General features: G+C 39.2%; 2 protein-coding genes and 1 long non-coding RNA gene across 3 annotated transcripts; 1 reads left to right on the top strand and 2 right to left on the bottom strand.

The window, feature by feature from the left end:
• Positions 1-66: 66 nt before the first annotated feature.
• LOC117541955 (ERBB receptor feedback inhibitor 1) lies at positions 67-10,281 on the bottom strand. The gene is made up of 4 exons (XM_034209334.1): positions 10,090-10,281; positions 4,057-4,192; positions 3,332-3,411; positions 67-2,269 (listed from the first exon to the last, which is right to left on the bottom strand). Exons 2-4 carry the CDS (start codon positions 4,101-4,103, stop codon positions 1,299-1,301), a joined length of 1,098 nt encoding a protein of 365 aa, XP_034065225.1. The 5' UTR covers positions 4,104-4,192; positions 10,090-10,281; the 3' UTR covers positions 67-1,298.
• Positions 9,721-23,241, top strand: LOC117541953 (227 kDa spindle- and centromere-associated protein-like). The gene is made up of 15 exons (XM_034209330.1): positions 9,721-9,768; positions 17,880-17,948; positions 18,230-18,329; positions 18,714-18,903; positions 19,003-19,125; positions 19,253-19,366; positions 19,523-19,590; positions 19,940-20,100; positions 20,781-20,903; positions 20,992-21,074; positions 21,170-21,338; positions 21,920-22,101; positions 22,190-22,284; positions 22,726-22,813; positions 23,036-23,241. The coding sequence occupies exons 2-15, from the start codon at positions 17,900-17,902 to the stop codon at positions 23,060-23,062; spliced, it is 1,572 nt and encodes a 523-aa protein (XP_034065221.1). The 5' UTR covers positions 9,721-9,768; positions 17,880-17,899; the 3' UTR covers positions 23,063-23,241.
• On the bottom strand, positions 14,174-16,688 carry LOC117541960. Its single transcript, XR_004568359.1, has 3 exons — positions 16,533-16,688; positions 14,961-15,055; positions 14,174-14,588 (listed from the first exon to the last, which is right to left on the bottom strand). It is a non-coding gene; the product is annotated as an uncharacterized LOC117541960 (long non-coding RNA).
• Positions 23,242-23,294: the final 53 nt, after the last annotated feature.

Here is a 23,294-nt window from a genome sequence, read left to right as displayed (position 1 = left end):
AAATCACTAAAGATTCAAGTGTCAGGTGTACATAGTTCTGGTTTAGGAAAAAATACATTGAGCGTATCATAGAATGAATAAGTTATTTTATTTCTATAAATAGATTAAAAACACAATTGTACAATGATTTACTTTCAACACAAACAACACATTAACATACAGCCTTAGCTTGGGCTAAATCTGACACAGAACCTTCATGAGAACTTCCAACCTGTTGACGTAACAGAGGCTGTAAACCCCAACAGTGTAAACGTAACGTGATTTTCATGCCCTCACACACAGACCAGACCGTATATACATTGTTTGAGCCAAATGCATATACACAATAAAACCATGAACATAATTGTAAATTAAGGCTTTTTACTGAATTATGAAAAACCTGAAAAAACGGCTTCAGAAAACAAAAAACTCAAATATGTTCTTCATATGTATTAAAGGGCCTGTCAATCGATTTGAGTGCGGCTGCAGGTTTCAGTCGTGAACTCTGGTGGTGGAACTGCTGTTTTTATATTTTGCAGATTCTTCACAGAATTGTACCTTTAAATAAATTCTACTTTGTGCACATTAGCATAGAATATAATTCAAGAGAGGATGCTTAAATCAGCATGTTGAGTATTCTTCAGGTAGGATTTAGTAGGGTGTAAATTGATTGCGAAAGTGGCGTAGGAAAAATTAAGTGCACTTGCACAAATAATGTGCAAGAGGCATGTGCACTAAATTAAAAGCAGCAGTTAAGAGTTGTATCAGGGGAAGTATTTCACTGTTGTTCATTGTATTACATTTACCATACATCTTAATGTGAGAATGATTGAGCAAAACATTAAATCCATCCATACATCATACATAAGACTTCAAGCAGCATTGTCATACAAAATGGTTGAACATGGGGTGAGGGTTTAGTACAAGCCCAGCTTGTACATACAGTAATACTTTTCTCTCATATAGTTTTAGTTATCTGAGCAAATAGTTGTCAGAATAAAAAATGAGATCTAAGAAAAAACTGCAGCATCTCAGAAACCCACAATTGAAAATGATAATATAAATATTTCTCTGCTATTAGTGAAAATACTGGAATGTTATGGTGTTTTTCACTTTGCTATAATACTGATGGGTAAAATGTTCAGTTTAAAACAGACAAAAACCTCAAAGTGTTGTAGTCATTGAAAATAACACCAATACGACATTAGACGTGTGAATGTAGCATGCCATGTAGATGTTCACACAACATCACATCACAAGGTTATTAATGAGACAGTCTTTTCCCATTAAGTTTCAGTCGGTGACAAAAGCGAGGCTTTCTATCGGTTCTGCCAGAGGCTGCTGTTTCCTGTCCGGACCGGTTCACTCAGGAGTCTTTCTCGCCTGTCCGAGTACGGGGGGCGGCCGGGCGGCAGGAGGATGTAGTGCGTAGCGCTGGCCTGCCTGCCATCCTTCAAAATGGGCACAATGCAGGGAGAAAACTGGGCTGCAGGTGGCACCCTTTGACTTTGCTGTCTCTGTAATGCTTTACTCACATATTTTGGGTTAGCAGCAAAACTCTGTGTGGCAGGCATCACACCATTAATATAAATCGGAAGGCTCTTGGGACTCGGGGTGCGCGGTGGGCAGGGTGGGACTAAGGGGACCCTTGGAGGTATTTTGGGAGGTTTGTCTTCCTCGTTGGCACTCGCAGTCTTTGAGAGAGCAGAAGGTTTTGGCCGGATGGGGATACGAGGAGGGATTTGTGGCCGGTCAGTGGTGCTGGAAGAAGGGCCAGAACAGGAGACCAGAAGTCTCGATGATTGATATTGGTCATGCTGTTTGTTACACAGAGTATCTGCGCCTGCATACACTACCTGCTGATGGTCTTCTCTCTGGAGAGCTAGGGACCAAAACCCACTGCCTCTACCTGTTGGTCTGTCCTCTCTGCTGGGCCAGGAGAAAGCCATGGAGCCTGACCCAGCCCTGGAGCTCTCCTGATAGGCGTGATTCACCTGCCCAAAGTCTTTGTTCATCACCCTGCTAATGGCCTTGGGGCAACTTTTGGGCAAAAGACGCCGTCGGTCACTGGTAAAAAACTCCACCTCACTGTCAGCCGCCTCATCAGACATGAGCTCTCCGGGGTCGGGCAGCGGTGGCAGGGGTTTGGCTTCTCTCTGGTGGCCCCCAAACACTGTCCGTCTCTGGGAAGAAGGGACCACCTGGTCTCCGTCATGGGGACGCAGTATGTTATCAGATGCAAGGCGGTGCGTATCGGAGTAGAAAGGCGAGTGGGAGAGGGAGATGTTGCCTGGGAAAGGGAAAAACAATCATGTATTAAACACCTGGCTTCTTAAATCCAAAAAAGAAAATTCAACCGTCCACCCAGAACCTGCTGCTATGAAATACATGGTTTTGCTATCACTGTAGTGCAGAAACAACTCTCAGAGGAAGAAACATGAAAAACAACTTCCAATGAGAGAAACTTTAACCAGTGTGTGGTGATGGTGTAGGAGGGACAGAATACCAGGGGGAGTGGGCTACCCACTCAACTGAGAAGAAAAAAACCCCCATGTTTTGCTGAAGATATCTTACAGGAAACGGGAGTTAAAAACATGTCGAAAAACAACCGCTTAACCTATCGCCCTCTTCGTCAAACATCAGCCACAACACCCTGATTAACACAGCCATCGTCATTATCTTCGGGGCAGGCCATAATCTGAACGTAGCTTCCCATAACCTTCTCTGTGGAAACATCCGACGTGCCCCAGACTGCAGGAACAGCTGGTGACCAGGGAGCAATGTCCCCCCTCTCCTCCTTCACTGCGCTCTCTTCTCTGGTACACAGCTCATCTAACCCCTGTCTACACGCCTTTTATTGGTCAAGCAGGACTTAAACTTAAGTTTGTAAATCCAAGACAGACAAGACGGACTTCTGAAACAAGATTTATAATGGCAGAACTTGATTTATTAATGTAGGTAAAGTAGCAAAACTGTACAGCACTTGTCAAACACTGTTAGTGTTTCCCAACAATGTAAAAATATGGTCAGAAATACTGATATTTGTCACTGTACTTTGTTAACAGTATTTTGTTGCCCTATTTTCAAATCTTGGTTAATTTCTTGATTTGATGTCACTAATGATTGACGTTTCTTTTCACATCAAGGTTTAACAGTGGCATCTAATGTAGCTCACCTCAATTAGCAAATATTTTTCAAAGATCAATACTTACATTCTGTGAAGTTCACCCAAGTTTATTACAACTGCACTAGTTGTTAACAGTTTTTGATATATTCGTTTCTTAGTAGTAAAATCAAGAAATATTAGCTTATATTAAGGAAAATAATAAATAAGAACACAATAAAGACTCACCATTTAACTCCTTGGCCATTTGCTGTTGTTGAAGCTGCGTCAGGTTTTGTTCCATTTCAGCACTGAGGCCAAAGCACTCTCTGAAAAAACAAGAGTGGGTTGAGAAATCCATACAGAGCTTTGCATGTGTGTAAATCATTCCTACATATAACCTGTCATGAGTAAGTCATTATACATGGCAAATAACAAGCATGACATATGTTAAAAAAAGAACATATGTTCTGTTCTCATTCATTTATTTACATTATGTAACACCATTGAAGCTAGCTCGAAGTCCTTCATGGGCCGTGTTCTTCATGAATGTTTGTTCTTTAGTTACCTATATTAAACTTTGTTCTAATACTGTCTACACTGTAGATTATATATTACATGTTTTTCCATCCTGGATGAGGGATCTGGATCCCTTTAAAGATTACAGATTGTAAATGTTTTTGCTACCTAAACAAAATCATTCAAGAATATGATGGATTCCGGACCAGACATAAAGAGGATAAACTCAGGGAAGAATTTAAAATCTATGATAGTGAATGTTTAGTTTTAGATGTTTAACATTTTGTGAGTTGTTTTATGTATTTAATAAGTATTTAATATGCAAAGTGCCAGAATGATTCTCCTGACATTGTATGATGAAAGAGAAAGTAGTGTTTGTATCGTCAAACGTAGTAATAAAAACGATTGCTTGTTTACAGTTTGATTCTATCAGTAATAGAGAGCTGTTTACGTACCTATTCAGGTCATGTTGTCCCCAGAAGTTATTCTGACTCCCGGCCATGTCGTGGCATGTATTGTGTTTTTAAAAAGCATGCAGGTCTGTTTAGTATCCATCCAACCCATCACGGCTTCGTTCTAGCCAGCAGAAAGCTGTTGGAGAAAGAAGAGAAAAACTATGAAATACGAAGCTTTTACTCCTTGTGAAACAGAAACACTTGTAAATTCAGATCTTGCTGTAGCAGGTGTGTCAGAAAAGGCTTTACAGAAGGAAAAAAAAGGTGGAAAAATCCTCTACATTTGGCTTTTGCATTACATCACTCCTACCCTTGGTTGTTGTTTTGGGTATACTGTTCTCTGCTGCATTTAGTATATGTTACGTTATGTGGCTTGTAATGACCTCTATGCTTCCCTCTGATGTTAGCAGGTGTACCGACTCCTCACACCATATCCTACATTTCCCCCAATCAGCTTTAGCAAAGCACCACCTGGTTATCACACCTCCTTCCTGCATATACATTAGTATTCATTTTAGGAATTACTGGATAATGGTCACTTCCTACAGTGGAGTTATTCAAAACAAACCATTCGCATGTATGAACCAAACAGTTTGTTACACACCTTCGTCAGTGTGAAATGTCCATAAACAGCCCGGGCATATAAACAGCGCACATCTGGAGCGAGACCAGCTGCACGCACTCACCCTACCAGGCAGGTCAAAGGTCGGGACAGAACAAATACTTGGAGGCTCGAAACACAAACACATGTCACCTTTTGATAAATCATTTATATTATGAATACAGCATGACTATCATAACACACCTATATTACTCTCTCTGACATCACTCCAATTCAAAAAGAGAGCCGGCACATGACAAAAAGCATTTTGTGAGCGTAATAGGCAAGAGATTTTTTCTCGAATTCTTTGAGTGTAATTAATAGATTCTTGAAACTCTGCATCGTTTTGGGTAAGCAAGACACTAAAGTGGGGTGAATGACTTCAGTCTGGCCGGGCAGCTGCCATTAGCATGTATTTGTGGTTGCAGCTTAAAGCCATTTGTCTGGTGGCTTATTGCACAACCCCTGGGTCAGATGTGGGAGGGCAGCAGCGCTCCTCGCCCTCCTTCCTCTCGGTGACCATGAAACCCTGCAGTATCCGCCCGTACAACAGGGGCTAATTGTGCAGCATTCCTTTGATGCTGCCTGACAGACTTCACCACCAACACATGCAATAATAATGACAATACAAGTCTGTATTTAAGTTTTCTAGCAGAGAGTAGCAGATGGAGACTGAAAAAATAAAAGGGATCTTAGTTATTGTGTAAAATATGTCGCTATTTACAGAAAAGTACTGACCCAGGATACAACTGTGACCCTCCGTCCGCAGCCTTTCACCATATCAGATGTAATGAAGAACCTTAGCCAGAACTGACAATTTAGAGATGGGCCTATTAAATAATTATAGGCCCATCTCTAAATTGTCAGTTCTGGCTAAGGCTCTTGAACGCCTAGTGAGTGAACAGGTAAAGGAGTTTTTATGTACAAATGACATCCTGTCTAAACATCAGTCAGGCTTCAGAAAGCAACATAGCACCATCACTGCCACAATGAAAGTGGTAAATGATATTACGAGTATTTTAGAGAATAAGCAGAGTTGTGCAGCTCTATTTATTGACCTGTCCAAAGCGTTTGATACCGTCGATCATCACATCTTAAAGCAGAAGCTGCTCAGTATTGGCATATCCAGCCATGCAGTGGGGTGGTTTGTAAACTACCTCTCTGAAAGGTCCCAATGTGTTCATTTTGATGGGCTGTCTTCTGAGTGGTTAAACATTACTAATGGTGTTCCACAAGGTTCTGTTTTAGGTCCGCTATTATTGTCCATCTACATCAATAGTTTAGGTGAAAATGTCGATGGAGCAACCTTACATTTTTATGGGGACGATACCGTGATGTACTGTGCAGGTCCCTCCATTAAGGAGGCTGTTGATGAATTGCAAGCTGTTTTTAACATTATTCAGACTCAGCTCGCTGAGCTTAAGCTTCTTTTAAATGTTGATAAAACCAAGGTAATGCTCTTTTCAAAAGCTAAAAAGACACCAGAGCCTGTTTTAGATATTGTAACTACGCAAGGAATAAAACTTGAAGTGGTTACCTGTTACAAATACCTTGGGATCTGGCTTGATGATTGTCTCTCTTTTAAACTTCATGTCAATAACCTGCTTAAAAAGCTGAGGGTTAGGCTAGGTTTCTTCTACAGGAACAAGTCCTGTTTCTCGCTTGAGGCCAGGAAAAGGCTAGTCACTGTGACCTTTTTACCTGTACTGGACTATGGTGATCTGATCTATATGAATGCACCTGCCCATTACCTGATCAAGTTAGATGCTGCGTATCACAGCGCACTGAGATTTGTGACAAACTGTAAAGCATTAACCCATCACTGTACCCTGTATGCAAGGGCAGGTTTGCCTTCACTAACTGTACGGAGGCTCAGTCACTGGTACATTTTTATTTACAAAGCCATGTTAGGAAAACTTCCATCCTACATCTGCTCCCTGATCTCACGGCGAATTGTAAGTGGCTACTGCCTGAGATCGCATGCTGTGTTTTTATTAAATGTGCCAACTGCTAGGACTGTCTTAGGGAAGATGGCTTTTAGATGCGCAGCTCCACTGTCTTGAAATAGTCTGCAAATTAAATGGAAACTCTGGGTCTGCCTCTAAATGTTTTTAAAGCACGGTTGGATGCTACTCAATCTGAAGCTGTTGGTACCTGTTCATGTGGATAGTTATGTAAATTGTAAATCCCTGTAATGATGCTGTATGATGTCCTTTTTGTTGTTCTGTTTATGTTTCATGTGGAACCTACTTGAGCAGGTCTCCCTTGAAAAAGAGATCAATGATCTCAATGGGATACACCTGGATAAATAAAGGTTTGAAATGAAATCATCAGCTGGAATTCCAAGATTTTTTTTGATTTGATTATAGATAGAAGGGGGAGAGAGAATGAATGACATGCAAAAAAGCACTGAAATACCATTATGATCAGTCATTTAACTTAGTTACTTATCAGCCAGTAATATATAGGCAGCAGATATTTCTCTTTTACTGTTTATACAAACTTGCTGTTTATGTTTACTATCTCTTTCATAATGCGCAATGCATTTCTAGATGCTGCTGTAACAAAATAACTTGGGACCAATACAAGTATATCTTATCTTATCTAATTTTATATATAGTGCATCCCTAGTCTTCTACGAGAAAGGTGACATAGTAGCTTTGCTTTTATTGCTTGACTCACAAAGTGGAAGGTCAAAATGTTAAACAATCCATATGACAACTCTGGGAGTTTTAAAGTGAGTAAAGCCCCTCCAAAACCAAAGTACTCCTGTCCTTCCAGCAAGGTTGCTGCTCAGTACCCTGCGGCCCTGACTCTATTATAACTAGCTTTGGATAATTGTAATATTTGTGTAAAATGACTGATGCTTCATGATCCTATAATAAAATGGTTTCCAGGCCCATAAACACCTGCATTAGACAGCTCAATTTCAAAATAAAATGGTACCACTGAATGAAAAATCCATTATAAATCTACGTTCCTGTCTGATTTATATATCCATTCACCTGCAAACTATTAACTAGTAACCCCCTCCCTCCTACTCACCCGGAGGCCAATGCTAGGTCTTGACTTTCCAATCAAACTACAATCTTATTCTTCAACGTCCTGCATTGTTTCATATCACTGCCAGGCCTACAGTCCATGTGGGTGGCAAACAATGTAGAGCATGCATAATGCAACACAAAACCACCACAAACAAAACAATGACCCATGCGTCTATTTGAATATTTATGTCATCCTTAAAACAACCGACTGTGGCGTCATATCCGCCAGTGATCCTCGGAGATGGAAGACGCTGAACAATTATGAATTCTACCGGCAAGTACTCAGCGTCCATGAATGGAGCCACTCTCAGGCATGAATGGGGCTTTGTGTCACTTTGGTGCGCAGTAAAGCAAGCCTGAAAATACAAGTGAACTCTCCCATGAGGTTAGGACTGAAGATACGCCATGGAGACAAGCAGACATGGCCAAACTATGGGCTGTGCAGCAAATCCCCTGCAGGAGGACTGTGCACACTGGGCACTGTTAAAAGAGAAGCCAGAGGCTTGGAAAACAATTTGTCATCTCATGCAGGAGCCTTGATGTGTTGTCCTTGGCTGTGACCAATTTGCTTGTTTCAGGAAATAGGCCATTCACATACTGGACCTTTACAGATTATTTAATTAAGGAGCTGGCATAAAGTATGAGCTTCACATCACCTGATTACAACTTGCTGCTGGCTGAGAAACACTCACAGCTTAGCAGAGAGGACAGAAATCTTAACAAATGCCTTTATTGACAATAATAAATAATGCAGCAGTATGTGGGTTTCATATCTCAACAACACATGTATTTGCAGCCTAGATAACGGTCTATTTTACCAAATGATCTAAAATTAGACAACTACAGTTGGTTTCAATAAAGGAAATGCATCGGGAGAAATTGCACATCCCACCTGGCTAATATATGCCACATGCCAACTAGCATACCATTTAGCAACTATTTGACATACATTTATAATTACATTGTTTGAATTTATTTGTTCTAATTTATCCTTTTACACTTATTCTACCTATTATTATTTTAGAAACGTTAGGTATTGTATGAGCATCTGAAAAAGAAAACATTTTAATCTAAACTATTAGATATGGGAAAGAATGTTAATGAATCATTATATTTCTGGGATTGACCAATTTCACGTATAAACTATACTGTAGTTTACACAATAATGATCATGCAGTCTGTTATAATATGACTACTTTGAACACATTTCAGATAGTTAAGAGCCATATTTAGGTCTGAAGTGGATTCAATAGGTGTTATTGGTAGAAAAGACAAAGATTACAGCTGAGCTGAGTCTGGTTTGTTCACCTGCAGGTGTGGAACATCAAGTTAAGTTAGGCCACAGGATAGAGGTAAGGGTTAGTGACAGCTGTAGACTGACATTCTGATGAGTTATGCTTTACATTCAATAAATCAAATGTTTATATTAACCCTAATATAAGGTAATATAACAATGCCTACAGTCCAACATTTCTGAAAGTTAGAAAACAGCAATAGTGGGGAACAACAAGCTTTATAGGCTAATTATCCAACCAAAACAACATTACCTCATTCATTCATATCCAGTTTTGATTTGTGATACCTGATGTAACCTGATATAAAAAAAATAAAGATATAAAAGGAACTTAAGTAGGTTAAGAGAGCCATTCATGAATATAAAACGAAGGCAAACTATCTGGTGAAGCAACAATAACAAACTGAAGTTCAATACTGTTCAACAATTAGTAACATAAGTAAGTCCAAATAAATTGAATACAATTCTTGCTCAACTCACTTCGCTAACGGCATTGTTAGGTGGGTTTACAATTATAAGATTAAAGTATACTAAAAATGTAGGGTAGTTTAGATACTAGATAGTCTAGTTTAGATAGATAGATATTACACTTTTTCAAAGCTATTCTTTTTGCATTAAATTGGACAACACTCCACACAGCCACCCCACTATATGTCCGTTTGCGGCGCCCCCTAGCGGCTGGCCGGGGCGGGCCGGCAGACTCACTCATCCCGCCTCGATGGGGCTTCAGTCGGCGGACGGGCGGACATCCATAAACTGAGCAGCGGGTAAAGGTAAAGTATGTACAAATAACCGAGATAAATGAATTCAACACACTATTCAACCATAGGGGTTTCTACGAAGAAGAAACAAACGTCACTATCTCTGGACTAACCACCGCGTCCCGGTTCGTTGTACCTTTAACGTAGGCTAAATTAAGTTCCGCCGGAGGAATACCACACCGAGAGCTTTATTGTTATCAGAAATATTTTCAATAAACAGGCTCCTCCGCTCACACGAAACCCTGCCCCTGGTCGCTGAGTTAAAGTGGATTTAAAGCCCCGTTTTCATCAAATAACTTGTAATGTTAATAGCTAAAGGAAAGGAAGTCTTACCATGAAAACGCTGACCACTTGTCCATCACGTAAGTGTCCTTGACCTTGTTCCTGTCCGAAGTGAGAAAATAAATCTGTAGTCTCTGTGGCAGTCAGAAAGTAACCATGTGCAACATCCCTCCTCTCACAACAACACTGGGAGCTGCAACTCGTTTTTGTCAGCGTGACGCGCATTTCCACATCTCCTTATAAATGCACCCAACACTTCAGCCTACTGTAACTCCACCCAACTCCCTCTTAAAGGAAAAAAACCCAAGCCTGAAAACCATTAGGAAAAACGTAACACCATTAGGACAAGTATTTATTGGCGTAAAAACCTGCTGGGGTGGAAAATAACCAAATGTTCTGTGTTTTTTGTACTTTACATGAATTTGACTTCACTTTTATTTATGGGGAAATATTGTTTTTAAATCATTTGTATTTAATCCACTATGTAAAGACAACTTGTTTCTTTACATATTGAAAATAAAAAACAAAACAACATGTAGTGTGTCGGACTATATGTATTTTTCTTGATAAACTACAGAATCTACATGGTTCAAATCAACTCTTTTTTTAAAATAAGTATTGTTTTCTTCCAGACCTCCAAATAAGCAGTCTAATGCGTCTTACAGATGAATGTATATATATAGAAAATAAATAAAGCAGCAAGTTTAAAAAAGCAGCAAGTTTAAAAAGCAGCCGGTCCAAATACAATTAAAAACGGTCATATCCTAATAATGAAAATACACAAATAGAAACAATAATAATAATGATTACATTTAGAATATTTTTTCATAAAGCGGATACACATATAAATACATATAAAAACAACTCAGAAAGTAAAACATTTTTTAATCTGGCGCATCAATAAAATGCTGCTTACAGTAGCATTAGCATTAGCAACAACAATCCATTAACAGGTCAACCAGCAAAATGTTGCTTTCGAAACTTACCTTTCTTTTATTTTACTACCTTACTTTGACTTATATCTATATTTTTTACCAGTGATGAAATTAAGAGATCTGAATACATCCTCCACCAGTGTAAACGAAGAGGTGGATTTTCAGTAAAACATTGGTTAAATAAACCCATACTCACACAGAAACTCCCTGAAGCTGCCGCTATTAACATGTGTGTCCTCATTCAGTGTCCTAGAAAAACTGGATATCAAGGATCAGCAAAAATAATTTTTTGAGAACTTAAAGGTCCCATGACATGCTTTTCCAGTTATTACCCGTCCCCTTGTGTGAATGTAGATTTGTATGCATGTAAACGGTTTGCAAAGTCACAAACCCTGAAAGTACACCCTGTAGCGAGTAAAACTAACACAAAAAAGACCTGTCTATGCTGCACCAAAACGCTTCGTTGGAGATTTTTCTTTTTCCATTTTTTTCTTCCTGGTCATAGTGACATAACGGTCATAGTGACATAACGGTCATAGTGACGTAACGGCTCCGCGGATTGGTCCAAATGGACCAATCCTGCTCACACACACTCACTCAGCCTTATCTTTTCTCAGCCGTGGCTCCGCAGATCTCCGCACACACACTCACAGCCTGGCTGTTCTGCAGTGTCTCGCTGTCTTGCAGACCCCACGCAGCAACCAGGAAACGACACCAGTAATCCAGCTCACACTGTCCGCCTCAAAGGGCGGAGCAGCGAGCCCCGCAACGTCCCGCCAACACTGCACCCAGACCCCACGCAGCATTCTCTTCTTTTTGTCATTACTGGTATCAGTTTCTGGTTGCTAACAAACGCCATTGGAACACATACACACTGATGTTCCGCTGTAACGGTGGTGGACTCATCAGAACAGAGTGGGCTCATAGGGAGGGGGAGGGGGGGGGGGGCAGGAGCTCCAACAAGCCGTTTAGGACAGAGAGTGAATACACATACTATACAGAGATGCTGTATGAGAAACCAATGTGATTTTGGAACATTGAACAATGTAAATCTATTCTAGTAGACCTCAATGGAATTATGATCAGTAGAAATGGCCATGTCATGGGACCTTTAATTGATTCATAGATAATGTACGTTAATGTTCATAAATCAGACACACAGATTTCCAATTTACCAAACAATGAGCTACACAAAGTAACCTCAGGTCAAAGAACCACATTGCCTAGAGACGTCCACAATTAGAATAATAATCATGTTATCTTCCTTGTGTGATGACTGTATGGGAAATTGCCCTTCATCAGGCAGTAAACAATTTTGGTGTGACCTGTGTGGGAGTCGGACAGTGTGTGGGTGGCTCTTGGCATGAGTACAATATCTGACTGGTAGAGAAGAACAAGCACAAAATTGGCAGCCCGGTTATGGAGGATCGTGACTTGTTTTGAAGCCTGGATGTCACAGAGGAGTTCACTGTCTGTGTTTGTCTTCACCCACGCAGAGGCAGAAGGACAATACAGAAGGCCATTTATTAGAAAATAACAGGGAAGTGAGTGCAAGTCATTGCCACATTATCTTTTTACCGTGGTAACAATCCAAATAAATCATCAGGCAAATATCAAATTACATATTGTAAAACGCTGAATAAAATAACCAGCTCATAAAAGTATAAGAGAGATACCCAATGACCCTATGACCTCCCTTCCTTCTGCCCTAAAAAATTCCACCGTTTAAATGTTCTAATAAAATCCTGATAGGGTCATATATTGAGGAGTGCCTTATATACTTTCTGTAAATCACGAACCCACAAAACAAATACACCACATTGATGTGCCTCTATTGCTGCAATCATCGCCTGTTCCTCTTCCACCAGCGTAACTTGTTTGCTTAAAGGAAGACTCATAGTTTTTAGCAAATAAGCTGCTTGATCAACTTCCTGTTGTGCAACGTGCAAAGTGACTGGTATCACGTTGGACTTCAGTGTGGCATAAAGAGGTGAAACGGCTGCACTCAACAAATGTTAGACATGTCCTTGGAGAATAGTGCAATTCACATACTCTCAGTCCCTTTCATATGTTCTGTTTTCTTGTGTAGGGGTGAAAAATCGCTTTCCAAATTTCAACGTTTTGCCACCTGGACCAGCAGCCTTTCTGCTCTGCTGTGGCTCCGCAACCCTCTGTGGGCGCTGGTGGACAACCCAGGATGCTCAAAGCTGTGGGGGTTGTTGTCGGGGTGAGCCAGTCTCCCACAGGGGAGGTCAAGTCATTTCCTGCTCTGAGAGGCCTCCGTCCCTCACAGCTGTCAGGGCAGTCAGAAGCCCACCTCCCACATCTGTAGCCCCCACCCACTTCCTTTTTCAAAGATTTGATGGATTGCTCTTAAGGAACTCCCTCATGCTGCTACAAAATGAAAGATTGATGATCAAAGTCGGACCAGAATCAAGGCCTGCTGTTTGATTTATTTATGAGCTGAGAGACAAGAAACATCAAGATTAAATCAGGAATCAATAGTGAGAAAAAGTTGATAACAAACAGCGATAATAACTTCTGAAATATCAAGGAAGATTCATCTCTTTCAACATGCTGAAAAGCAGATAACCCCTGAAACGAGAAATATCAAGCAAGATAAATGTCTGCCCACCACCCATCTAGCAATGTCTCTATCTGGACAAAGGAAATAAGCTAAGTAGGTGTTAACATACGTGTCCTATGGTAAATACATTTGTGTAGGTTGATGTGCTGACATGGTGACACAGGGAATTCTCTTATGGAGGAACCAGCTGTGTACAAACATGTAATAGTAATTAGAGCCCCGTTAGACTGCAGACAGATAATCCTGCTGCTGTTTTCAAAGTCATGGTCGACCTGTCTCATGTTTGAGTTTCACATTCCTCTTAATCGTCCTTCCTGAGATTCAATGTTAGAGGTTGTAACAAGAAAAATATTTGTATCACGGCTATGGTCATTAGATAAACATTTTTAAATGGATGATTAGTTCACACTCAGTTATAGCCTTGTGCAAGACGTTGGAAATTGTGTCTAATAAATAGAGTTTTATAGTAGTGGGTGTAAAATCTGTAATAGGCTCACATATAATAGGATGTCATCCGTTTCAGTTCTTGAAACAAAGAGAAATTCTTATGAAAACGATTTAATTGCACGTCTTTGTTACCACCCACCACTTCCTGCAGCCTGACACGGAACGGTCATGTTTGATGTTTTTATTTCAAAGGAGTCTGCAATACAGAGGGTATGGTCTCAACGTATTTTTTTATGAATCATTTTTGGAAATAAGGGATAAATAGGTTTACAAAAGGTATGATTAAGTTCTGAATCACTGCCATTTATCGCTACTGTCTGCAGAGTTGTGTGTGATTTGAAAAACACACCCTTCATTTAATCTTTTTAAATTCAATGGATCTGCGGTTTGGTCTGACATGTTGGAGGCGTCAGGGAGAAATTAGGCTCCTCAAATGTCTGAGTGGGCTTCGTACCACGACCTTTGACCTCATCCCGTGAGGAGACAGCTCAGTTATCAAAGAACCACCGGGAGGAAGAGGAGGACGGGCTGAAGAGAGATGTCTGTGCTGCCTTTGATTGTTGGGTGGATCAGGAACTGCACTGAGGGCCAAAAGAAAATACTTCCTGTGAAATCTTTTTTTCTTATGCTAAATTGATTGATATGAATGACACACATAACAGTATATACCACTGATGTTTCCTGCAAATGTAGCTACAGCTAATTAGGGGATGAGAGTTGAAAAACACACACATAAATACACAAGCACAGTTTTATGTGTAGTGGTGCTATCCCTATAAACGACAAGAAAGCAAAATACTTTTTTTTCCCAGGGTACCAACTGAGAAAAACAAAAGAGAGTCAGTGGGAGGAAGTGGCAAGGATTAAAGTGATTTAAACCCGTGACATCTGATTTCATGGTGACAGCTACAATAAACGGCAGAGAGCTGAGCATGAAAAGAGCAATTCTTTACCCAGGATGCAGCACTGCAGGCGCAGGCAGCTTCCCTTCCCCTGATTCCAGTGTGGAGAGAGGGTCTGCAGGCCCAGCAGGAGGCCTTCCGCCGCCCTGTGAAGTTAAGCTCCGATTCATTAAAAGTTTCAATTGAAATAAGTGACTGAAAGCATGAGAAAAAAAGGCTCTTTACTTCAAAACAAGGAAACATTATCAGGGTTAGGGATTTTTCGCTTCTGAGAAGCAACTCTCGAAGTGAAAAATATCATTTGTTTGCACTTACCAAATATGGGTGTGTTATTATAATTTTTGCTAAACAGATGTCACAGGATGACACTGTCAATATTTGCTTGTCTTCACAGTGTTCACATTTTGTTCAGAGGTCAAAGTCTTTTTGAATCACCACATAACATACAGGGTCACCTTTCAGCAGAGCAATGGAAACTATTTTGTTATAGTATGTTTGGTAATCTTGCTGTTCAACAGCTGATTATGTACAGTGTGTGTGTGTGTTTCTGCGGGTCATGACTCAATTGTGGAGAGTCATGGTTTACAGATTTCCTTAGAAAACTATGAAATGATGCCTGTAGTCTGCCTTTTCTTGGAAATAGCCCAGTCCTTGGGCATTACAAAGTTAATCTGCTTTTTTTCCTTTCAATCTCTCCTCTCACGCCCACCATCCTTCTCTCACCTTACTTACTCCTGCTCCATCATTTCCTGTTGAGTCACCGGCAGAGCCAGACTGCAACATGTTTTACGTTTTACTGCTCCCCTCTTTGCTTTCCTCTTCCACTTCCTTGTTCACAGATGCCTGTCTTGTGCGGGATAATAATGCAGTGTGACATATAATAGCCCTCCAGCATATTTGAAAGAAAGTAGAGCACGAGAAATGTCAAAGCAGACGTAGGAGTCTCTTCCTGGCAACATGACTGATACATGCAGTAAATTACTCTAAGGATCATAGGATTATCAACTCTGCAGAAAACTAACCATAAAACTTGCCACAACATGTCATCAGTCTATAGCTTAATCAGAAAAATAAAAAGCCTCAAGCGTAAAAGATACAGTGAGAACAACTTAATCAATGTATTAAATCATACAAAATCAATCTTTACAGATCCTTTCCGATAATATTGACCACTGAGAGACTCCTTGGGAAATGTTCCTGCATTGCTATTGGTTTTTAGCATCTGTATGCTAATAACATTAGAGGAAGTGATGCTGTGGTGAGGTAAGGCGGCACGTATATGAAGGCAGTGCGTGCCTGTGTGTGAGGGAGGGTTGAGGGCAGGGCTCTGAGAAACGAAAGGGCTCTGCGGTGGACTGGTTGAGTCATTCAAAAATATTGCTGCTGACTCAGTTTGCAAACTTGTCTTCAAGAGCACGTCGCCAATCTGGAATATTGTGTGTGTGTTTGATCTGTACTTTTGAGGACAAAACCTCTTAAAGACAGGATACTCCTCCTAGTTGATCGTTAGAACTCTGAAAAAGATTTTAAAAATATAGACAGAAGCTACCACTATTCATTTAGGTTTCATCCTATCATAAACTACATTCTTGTGGTGTGTTTAAGAATTGCTCAAATAATTACCAGGGAAATGACATCAAATGGAACAAGAAGCTTTGAAGGAGTGCCTATGCACACCAATGCTGTAATCCCATCCTGGCAGCAGGTCAAAGTTTTTCTGTGATTCAATCATTTCGTCATTTCTTCAGTTTTCTTTACACACCCTTCTTGCCACAGCAGTCTTATAACTAAACTGTCAGTCAAACCATCGACACAACGTGATCCATTGGGGAGTATGGACTCTGGGACATACTCCAAAATTAGTCATCATCCTGAATGTGTTGCAAGGTCCAAGAATGGCTTGCTGTTATGTTCAGAGGGTAATTTAGAAGGACACCTCCCTCCATTATGGAATGTGATATATCAAAGTGTGCAGCTATTTTACCTGAGTGTGATGCATTCTTGTATTTAAAACAGTTTTTAAACTGTATTGAACTTCATTTTTAATACAAACTAAAAAAGTATTGAAAAAACAATGAGCGGCAGTTGCTTCTGAAAAAGATACCTGCAGCCATCCTCTGCTTCAACCAGTTCAGACCTACAATACAATATCAAATGGGTGCCAAGTCTGCCAACAGTTAATTTACAGCAAGGACGTCCCGTTTTCCAATACTGTATGATATAATCAATTCAGAGCATCTTTGAAGTGAAACTGAAATGTATTCAGTAAACAGATAAAAAACTAAATTGCCTATCTGAAAACAACTTTAGCAGTAGGCTAAGTCATAAGCGCCATTTAAACCAATGACTTGATGCATTGCTCATTTTAAATACTAACTCAGCCTGTGCTTATTTGTGTTAAACTGGCAAACTGGTGTTACGTTTAATTAACAATTAATTAGGCCTACATGTATTTTATTTTCTGTCTGATGTTATTTAGCAAAGTCACCGCTAACGTCTAAGCACATCACAGCAGTGTGGCATTAGCTAGCTTAGAATTAAAAAATAACAGTTAACAGTTGTACATTTGAGCTGCACATAACGAAACGTTGCTCATTTACTTACCGGTAAATTACTTAGACGGTAAATGTAACGACTCGTTATATTTTCTCCCCATCACATAGTTTGAACTTGTTTTAACATTAACTATCTTTAGTTATTTAACTTATCTAACTGCAGAATCAAGGGTAAAGCCAATGCACCAAATTCTGCTAACGCTAATTCAGTTAATGCTAGTTCGTTAGCTAATGCTAGTATTGTAATGTTTACCATTTTAACACTAGTAACACAAGTCATTGTGTTTATTTAGTTAAGTGTTTGTTAGGCTCACTTACTAATAAACTACCCAGGTGAACTAGATGAGTGTTATGCTAACTCGTTTAAGAAGTTAGCAGTCTGGTAAATCTTAAATGTTGTTATTTTATTTTTCAGACTTATAACCGTAGTTCAACATGAGTCGTCGATCATCTGCCGGCAGGAGTCTATCCCTGGTGGATTATTGTAAGTGATGATCTTCGTTATATACACATATTGTAACTGTGTAACTATTTACTGTCAATTTCCTGTCGTAATCAATAAAACACTTAGAAGCTTTATGATAGCCTACATCACGTTATGCTACTTGCTTGCTATGTTACACATAATAAATAACAGCTTGCTAGATTAGCCAGGTATGTCTCACACCAATCACTGTAAAATAAAAAACGACCTCCGTTCGAATACCCTAATGTATTGTATATTATGAAAAATACATAGCTAAATAAATCATATTTATATTTCAGCTGAAACAGACCTGAACAAACTGCAGCAGCAGTATCGCAAAGCAGAAGGAACAAAGAAAGCATATACTGAGAAAACCCAGTTCCTTATCTGCAGAGACAAGTAAGTGGTGTCCTTTTTATTTACCAATTTGTGCCAATATATTTGACAAAGATATGATGCCACATGCTTACTAGCATCATCTTTAATTGTGGTGTTCTTTTAGTCTAAAAAATGGTTAATCATACTGTGTCTCCAGATAAATTAAAGGGGAAGGCATGTGCAAAGGAAGAAATGTTGTTAAGTCAACCTTGCCAGGAAAGCCTACCCTGTAGATCCTAAATAGTAAGAGTGACAAGTGAAAACAGCAGTTTATAATTAAAAAAAAGATACGTATGTAGATGTTTAAGGCATCAGTTCTTTGTTTAAGTTAACCGGAGGTGTAACTTGTTTCACATGTTTTTCCAACCACTGTGTATAAATATTTGTTTGTGTCTGTGTGATCAGCCGAGAGATCCAGAGGCTACTGGAGGATCGTGAAGAGCATTTACGCAATCTTAGGCTTTCTCAGAGTAGGTTTACCCATTGGACTAATGCTAGTGTTGTTCATGACCTCACTGACATGTTGGTCTGTGGGGACAAAATAGAGCAGGAGTGGCAAGCAGAGAAAGGCAAAGTGGCATCTTTGAAAGAACAGGTGAAGTGTGTTTTTCAGTAGACTAAGAGAATGCCAACAAGTGAAATTCTCTTGATATTCTTACCACAATTCACCTGACTTATTTTGAAATGTTTTAAGATCATACAATGGGAGAGGAAGTTGGTGGAACAGAAGACTGGTGGGGGAACTACACAGTTCAGTATACAACCTGGGAAATACTTACTGAAAAACACTTTTTTCATGGAAAGCAAATTGCACAGGGTTAGTGTTACACAGCAAATTCAGTTGACTATACATTGTTTCACCAATATGTCCTATTTTTTTGTTTTGTTATTCCACCTTGACACCTGTTACTGACAAACACAATTAAGGTATATTTCTATTCTAGGCTGGAAAACGCTTCAATACAACGATGAACAGGAATGGAGAGTTGAGGGATGAGCTGAAGAAAATGCAGGTGGAGAAGAAACAGTTTCTACATGTTCAATCTCGCCTGGGAAAGGTACATTCACTTAACATTAGTCAGTTCCTAAATTAGCTTTTTTCAGTTTTATATAGCTGCAGAAGTCTGTTAATTGTTGAGATGGTTTAATGTGGGAGGGCCAGTGATGGGGTCTTAATATTATGTCGACAACTATCTCTGTTTTATGTCATTCAGGAGCTGCATGCACTTCGCAAGGATATTGGTAGCCTGATGGCTAAATGCACTGAAAGCTTTAATGCCAGGTAAACAATTTAGCAGCACTCTAAATGTAGTTTATATATTTTAAATAGATTTGCCTTTATTATGACACACTGTGTTAGGTTAGAGTGCATATTCATATTTGTTCTCATCGGGTAGAGGAAAGAAAAGGCATTTGTTTTGACTATTGTACTTACAAAGCAGTACCACTTTATTCAGCTGAGCCTTAAAGGTTCTTATATGTCTTGATATCTAATAGATGAAAAAGAAATGCATTATAAAGTGATACAGTTTACTATAATATTTTTCAATTGCTAACATCTTAGATTCAAGATAAAGTTCATCCACAATGTATAACTCTCCAATGTGTTGTATATTTATGGCTACACGTAGTGTGAAGTTTCAGGAAAGACAGAGGATGCTGATGGGGCAGAATGCTAAGGATGTGGCTCAGTTCATCAAACAGACCAGCAACCTGGAAAAAGAAATGTCTCGAAACTGCAACTTTGAGATTTTCCTTGACATAAAGGATTTTGCACGCAGCTGGGACAAGGGTAATTTATATCTTATTCTTTGAACAAAAATATGTTTTGCCACCTTTCTAACCTGAGACCAAACTGTGTCATGCATTTGAAGGGATCAATATAATTTTCCTTTGTCTTTTTGAACTTAAAGTTGAATGATGATTGTAATCTGTATCGTATATAATATTCACAGTTTTGCAAACAAAAATGCCTCGTCAATATTGCTCTGATATTGCACACTAATCTGATATTTTTCAGTCTTAAAACACATTCTAAATATTACTAATTAACTACTAATAAAATGAATTAATGACACCCTGTGTTCAAAATATGCTACTGCATGACCCGCAAATGTCTGAACAAAAAGAACATTTTTCTATAGTAACTTTGTATTAACATCCAATTAGTGTTTTGTATTTAATGACACATATTTCCATTTCTGTAATTCAAGGCTTCTGCTGAGCTTCTTTGGCTCATGTTCATGGATTTTCTTTTATTATCAAACCATTTTGAATCAATGTTTTACATTTTAAATATAACATGCCTTTAGTAAGTCAATATATGTATCTGTAACCCAATACACACAACATATAATTACTTAATTCAGTTTATAACGACACTTTAGTAAAATATTTCCCCATTGGGTATTATAGTTAAAGCAAGGACATTTTAATATATGGTTCACCTAAGTTTCATATTTGTCCCTACAGTAAAGCACAAGCAATTGGATTCTAAGGAATTGGGTCCAGAGGATTTTGAGGATGCTATCAAAAAGATCCTCGAAGTGACAGAAGAAAGTGACCTGGACAAACTTGTCAGGAACTTCCTACAAAGTAAGTCCTTATTAGAACAATTAGAGGGCCAATGGAAATTGTGCCTCTTTAACAGCAATTGAAATATGTTGTGATTTATTTCCAATAGTGGAGGAAAAGACCTACACTTTAATGCAATTTGTCAACTATCAGCAAAAGGAAGCAGAGACCCTTCAAAGGCAGATCTCTCAGGTAGGTTTCTCTCTGTGTATGACTGTTAAGAAGGAGAAAAGAAGAAAATAAATATAATTGCGGTTGTACACTGTCTTTATGTATTTGACTGAAAGCGTTGCAATGAGAGAGAGATGTTTGTAGCTGAGAAACAGCGGCAGCAGGAGCAGCATCAGGCTCTTCAGATTAAAGTCTCCATCGAGCAAGAGGTGATGGAGCACCAGCTGGCAGGTTTCCAAACGCGCGTTGAGTTCATGGAAAAGCTCCTAGATCAGCTCAAAGAAGGTACTGCATAGGGCAACCCTGCATGACATTATCTAACATACATGTATATAGTGCTTGCTTGGGTGTCAGCATTCACCAACACAGAAACAAAGTTCTCACCAGGAGAGTTAAACAATCACAAACAAGTGTTGTCAATGCCATGGAGATTAATTGGGGTTCAGTTAAGTGCCCAAAGACATTTTGTCGCAGCCAATGCCGCCCCCTGCTGATAGAGTTTAGCAATTTGTGTCTTGTGTTTTCTCAGTAGAAAATACATGTATTGTCTAAATAAATAACATTGGGTGGGATTACACAAACTGGGTTGGAGTTCATGTGCTGTTAAATAATTTGTTTATTCATGTGAATGTGCTCTGTGTTAAATATAGATGTAATCTTGACAACAGAACCAGTGGACAAAGTAGAGTACCTTTCATGCCAGTCATCAGCTATAGTACACATGAATAAGTATAGACAAATGTGGTAAATAGCTGATACAATGTATAAAAAGGACACTTTCATCTACCAGTGGAAGATAGAATTAACATTACAACAGTCTTGTAGATATATTGTACTTTTTTAAATCTCATAACTACTTTTACTAGGTTGCGAGATATTGCTTCAGATAAGCGGTGACAGCTCTGAGATCTGCAACCAGTTGGGTTCCTCTGATGGAGTACAGGAGGAAAACATTGCAGAATACCTGAGAGAGGTGGAGAACAGAGTCAATGAGCTTCTCTCTCTGCAGTCCTTTCTCCATTTCCAGGAAAACGTTAAAAACCAGTGGGTAAGTGAATATGAAGAAATATAAATGGTGCATAGAAGTCTGGCAACCGGAAAGACTTCTGCATATTAATATTCTTTCACGTCTCCAGGACATTGACAATCTGAGCACCATCGCTGGGCAGCTCCTGGGAAAGACCCCCAGAGCTGTGAAACCCCCCTCTGCTGCTGAGACCCCTGCACCTGTGTAGGTGTTGTTTTAATCTCAAGGTTCAAGGCTTTTATTAGTCATACGTACATAGCTACAGTGTAGTTATGACAATGAACATATTTGGTCCCAGGCTCCTCCAACAGTACAACACAATAGTAAATACAAAAATAGTGAAATAGTGCAATAAGAGTCTATATACAAGGGATTGGAATATGATATATTAGATAAATCATTACTAAGTTGCAGCCAGATGAATGTTATGGATGTTGTTTCAAAAGTTCAGGTGTTTAATAGTCTTATGACCTGTGGAATGAAACTGTCCCTGAGTCTGGTGAAAAATCTAGATAAGTGTGCAAGTATCAGACATGAAGCTAAAACGTTTATGATATATATTTCTTAATCAAAGGCCAATAAACACAGAAAACCTCTTGTTCTCTTCTATTATTATCGTTTTAATGTATGAATTTACAATCTCAGTGCGGATCCAGACCTTTTGGAGTCGGTGCTGTTGGAGGCAAAGGAGCCAGTGAGGAGAGATGTTCTACTGACACTGGTCAAAAAGAGGGTGGGTGTAACTCAAATACTTCTCAATTCCTTCAAAATGTAACAATTAAAAATGATGTTATGAATATCCAGTTACCCACATTAAGAATTATATCTGTCACAAAATGTAACCCGTCTATGTAGGTTGATCATTCCATATTAAAGCTCTCATCCAAGAGCTGATTTAAGTAGGTTTATTGAATGTAAATGACAAAAAAGAGGTTTATTATTATTTTTCCCTCAGGCTCAGAGGAAAAAGAAGACTGACTGATGTTGTCAGTCGATGCTGCTCCTGAGCCAGCGGAAACAAGTCTGTGCTGGGATTTGTATTTTTTAAAAGCTTTATTATATTGTATGCTTCTTTAGTGAATGTTTAGATGGACATAATATGTTGTAAATCAGTTATTGACTTGGGGAAGATGGGGAGGTAGTGGCGTTTATGTATATCAATGTGAGTTTCTTAACAGTCAGTGGTACTTATGAATTAAATAAATGTATTTCAC

Source organism: Gymnodraco acuticeps, unplaced genomic scaffold (genome assembly GCF_902827175.1).
Source record: "Gymnodraco acuticeps unplaced genomic scaffold, fGymAcu1.1, whole genome shotgun sequence".
NCBI lineage: Eukaryota > Metazoa > Chordata > Actinopteri > Perciformes > Bathydraconidae > Gymnodraco > Gymnodraco acuticeps.
This window is presented reverse-complemented; position numbering and strand designations above follow the sequence as displayed.

Bases quoted from the DNA above. Each gene is read 5' to 3' on its own strand.
- LOC117541955 (XM_034209334.1), bottom strand. From the start codon at position 4,103: ATGGCCGGGAGTCAGAATAACTTCTGGGGACAACATGACCTGAATAG. The intron at 3,412-4,056 runs GTACGTAAACAG...TTGTTTTTTCAG, and splicing joins GGACAACATGACCTGAATAG to AGAGTGCTTTGGCCTCAGTG. The intron at 2,270-3,331 runs GTGAGTCTTTAT...TCCCTTTCCCAG, and splicing joins AATGGCCAAGGAGTTAAATG to GCAACATCTCCCTCTCCCAC.
- LOC117541953 (XM_034209330.1), top strand. From the start codon at position 17,900: ATGAGTCGTCGATCATCTGCCGGCAGGAGTCTATCCCTGGTGGATTAT. The intron at 18,904-19,002 runs GTGAAGTGTGTT...AAATGTTTTAAG, and splicing joins TGGCATCTTTGAAAGAACAG to ATCATACAATGGGAGAGGAA. The intron at 20,904-20,991 runs GTAAGTCCTTAT...TATTTCCAATAG, and splicing joins TGTCAGGAACTTCCTACAAA to TGGAGGAAAAGACCTACACT.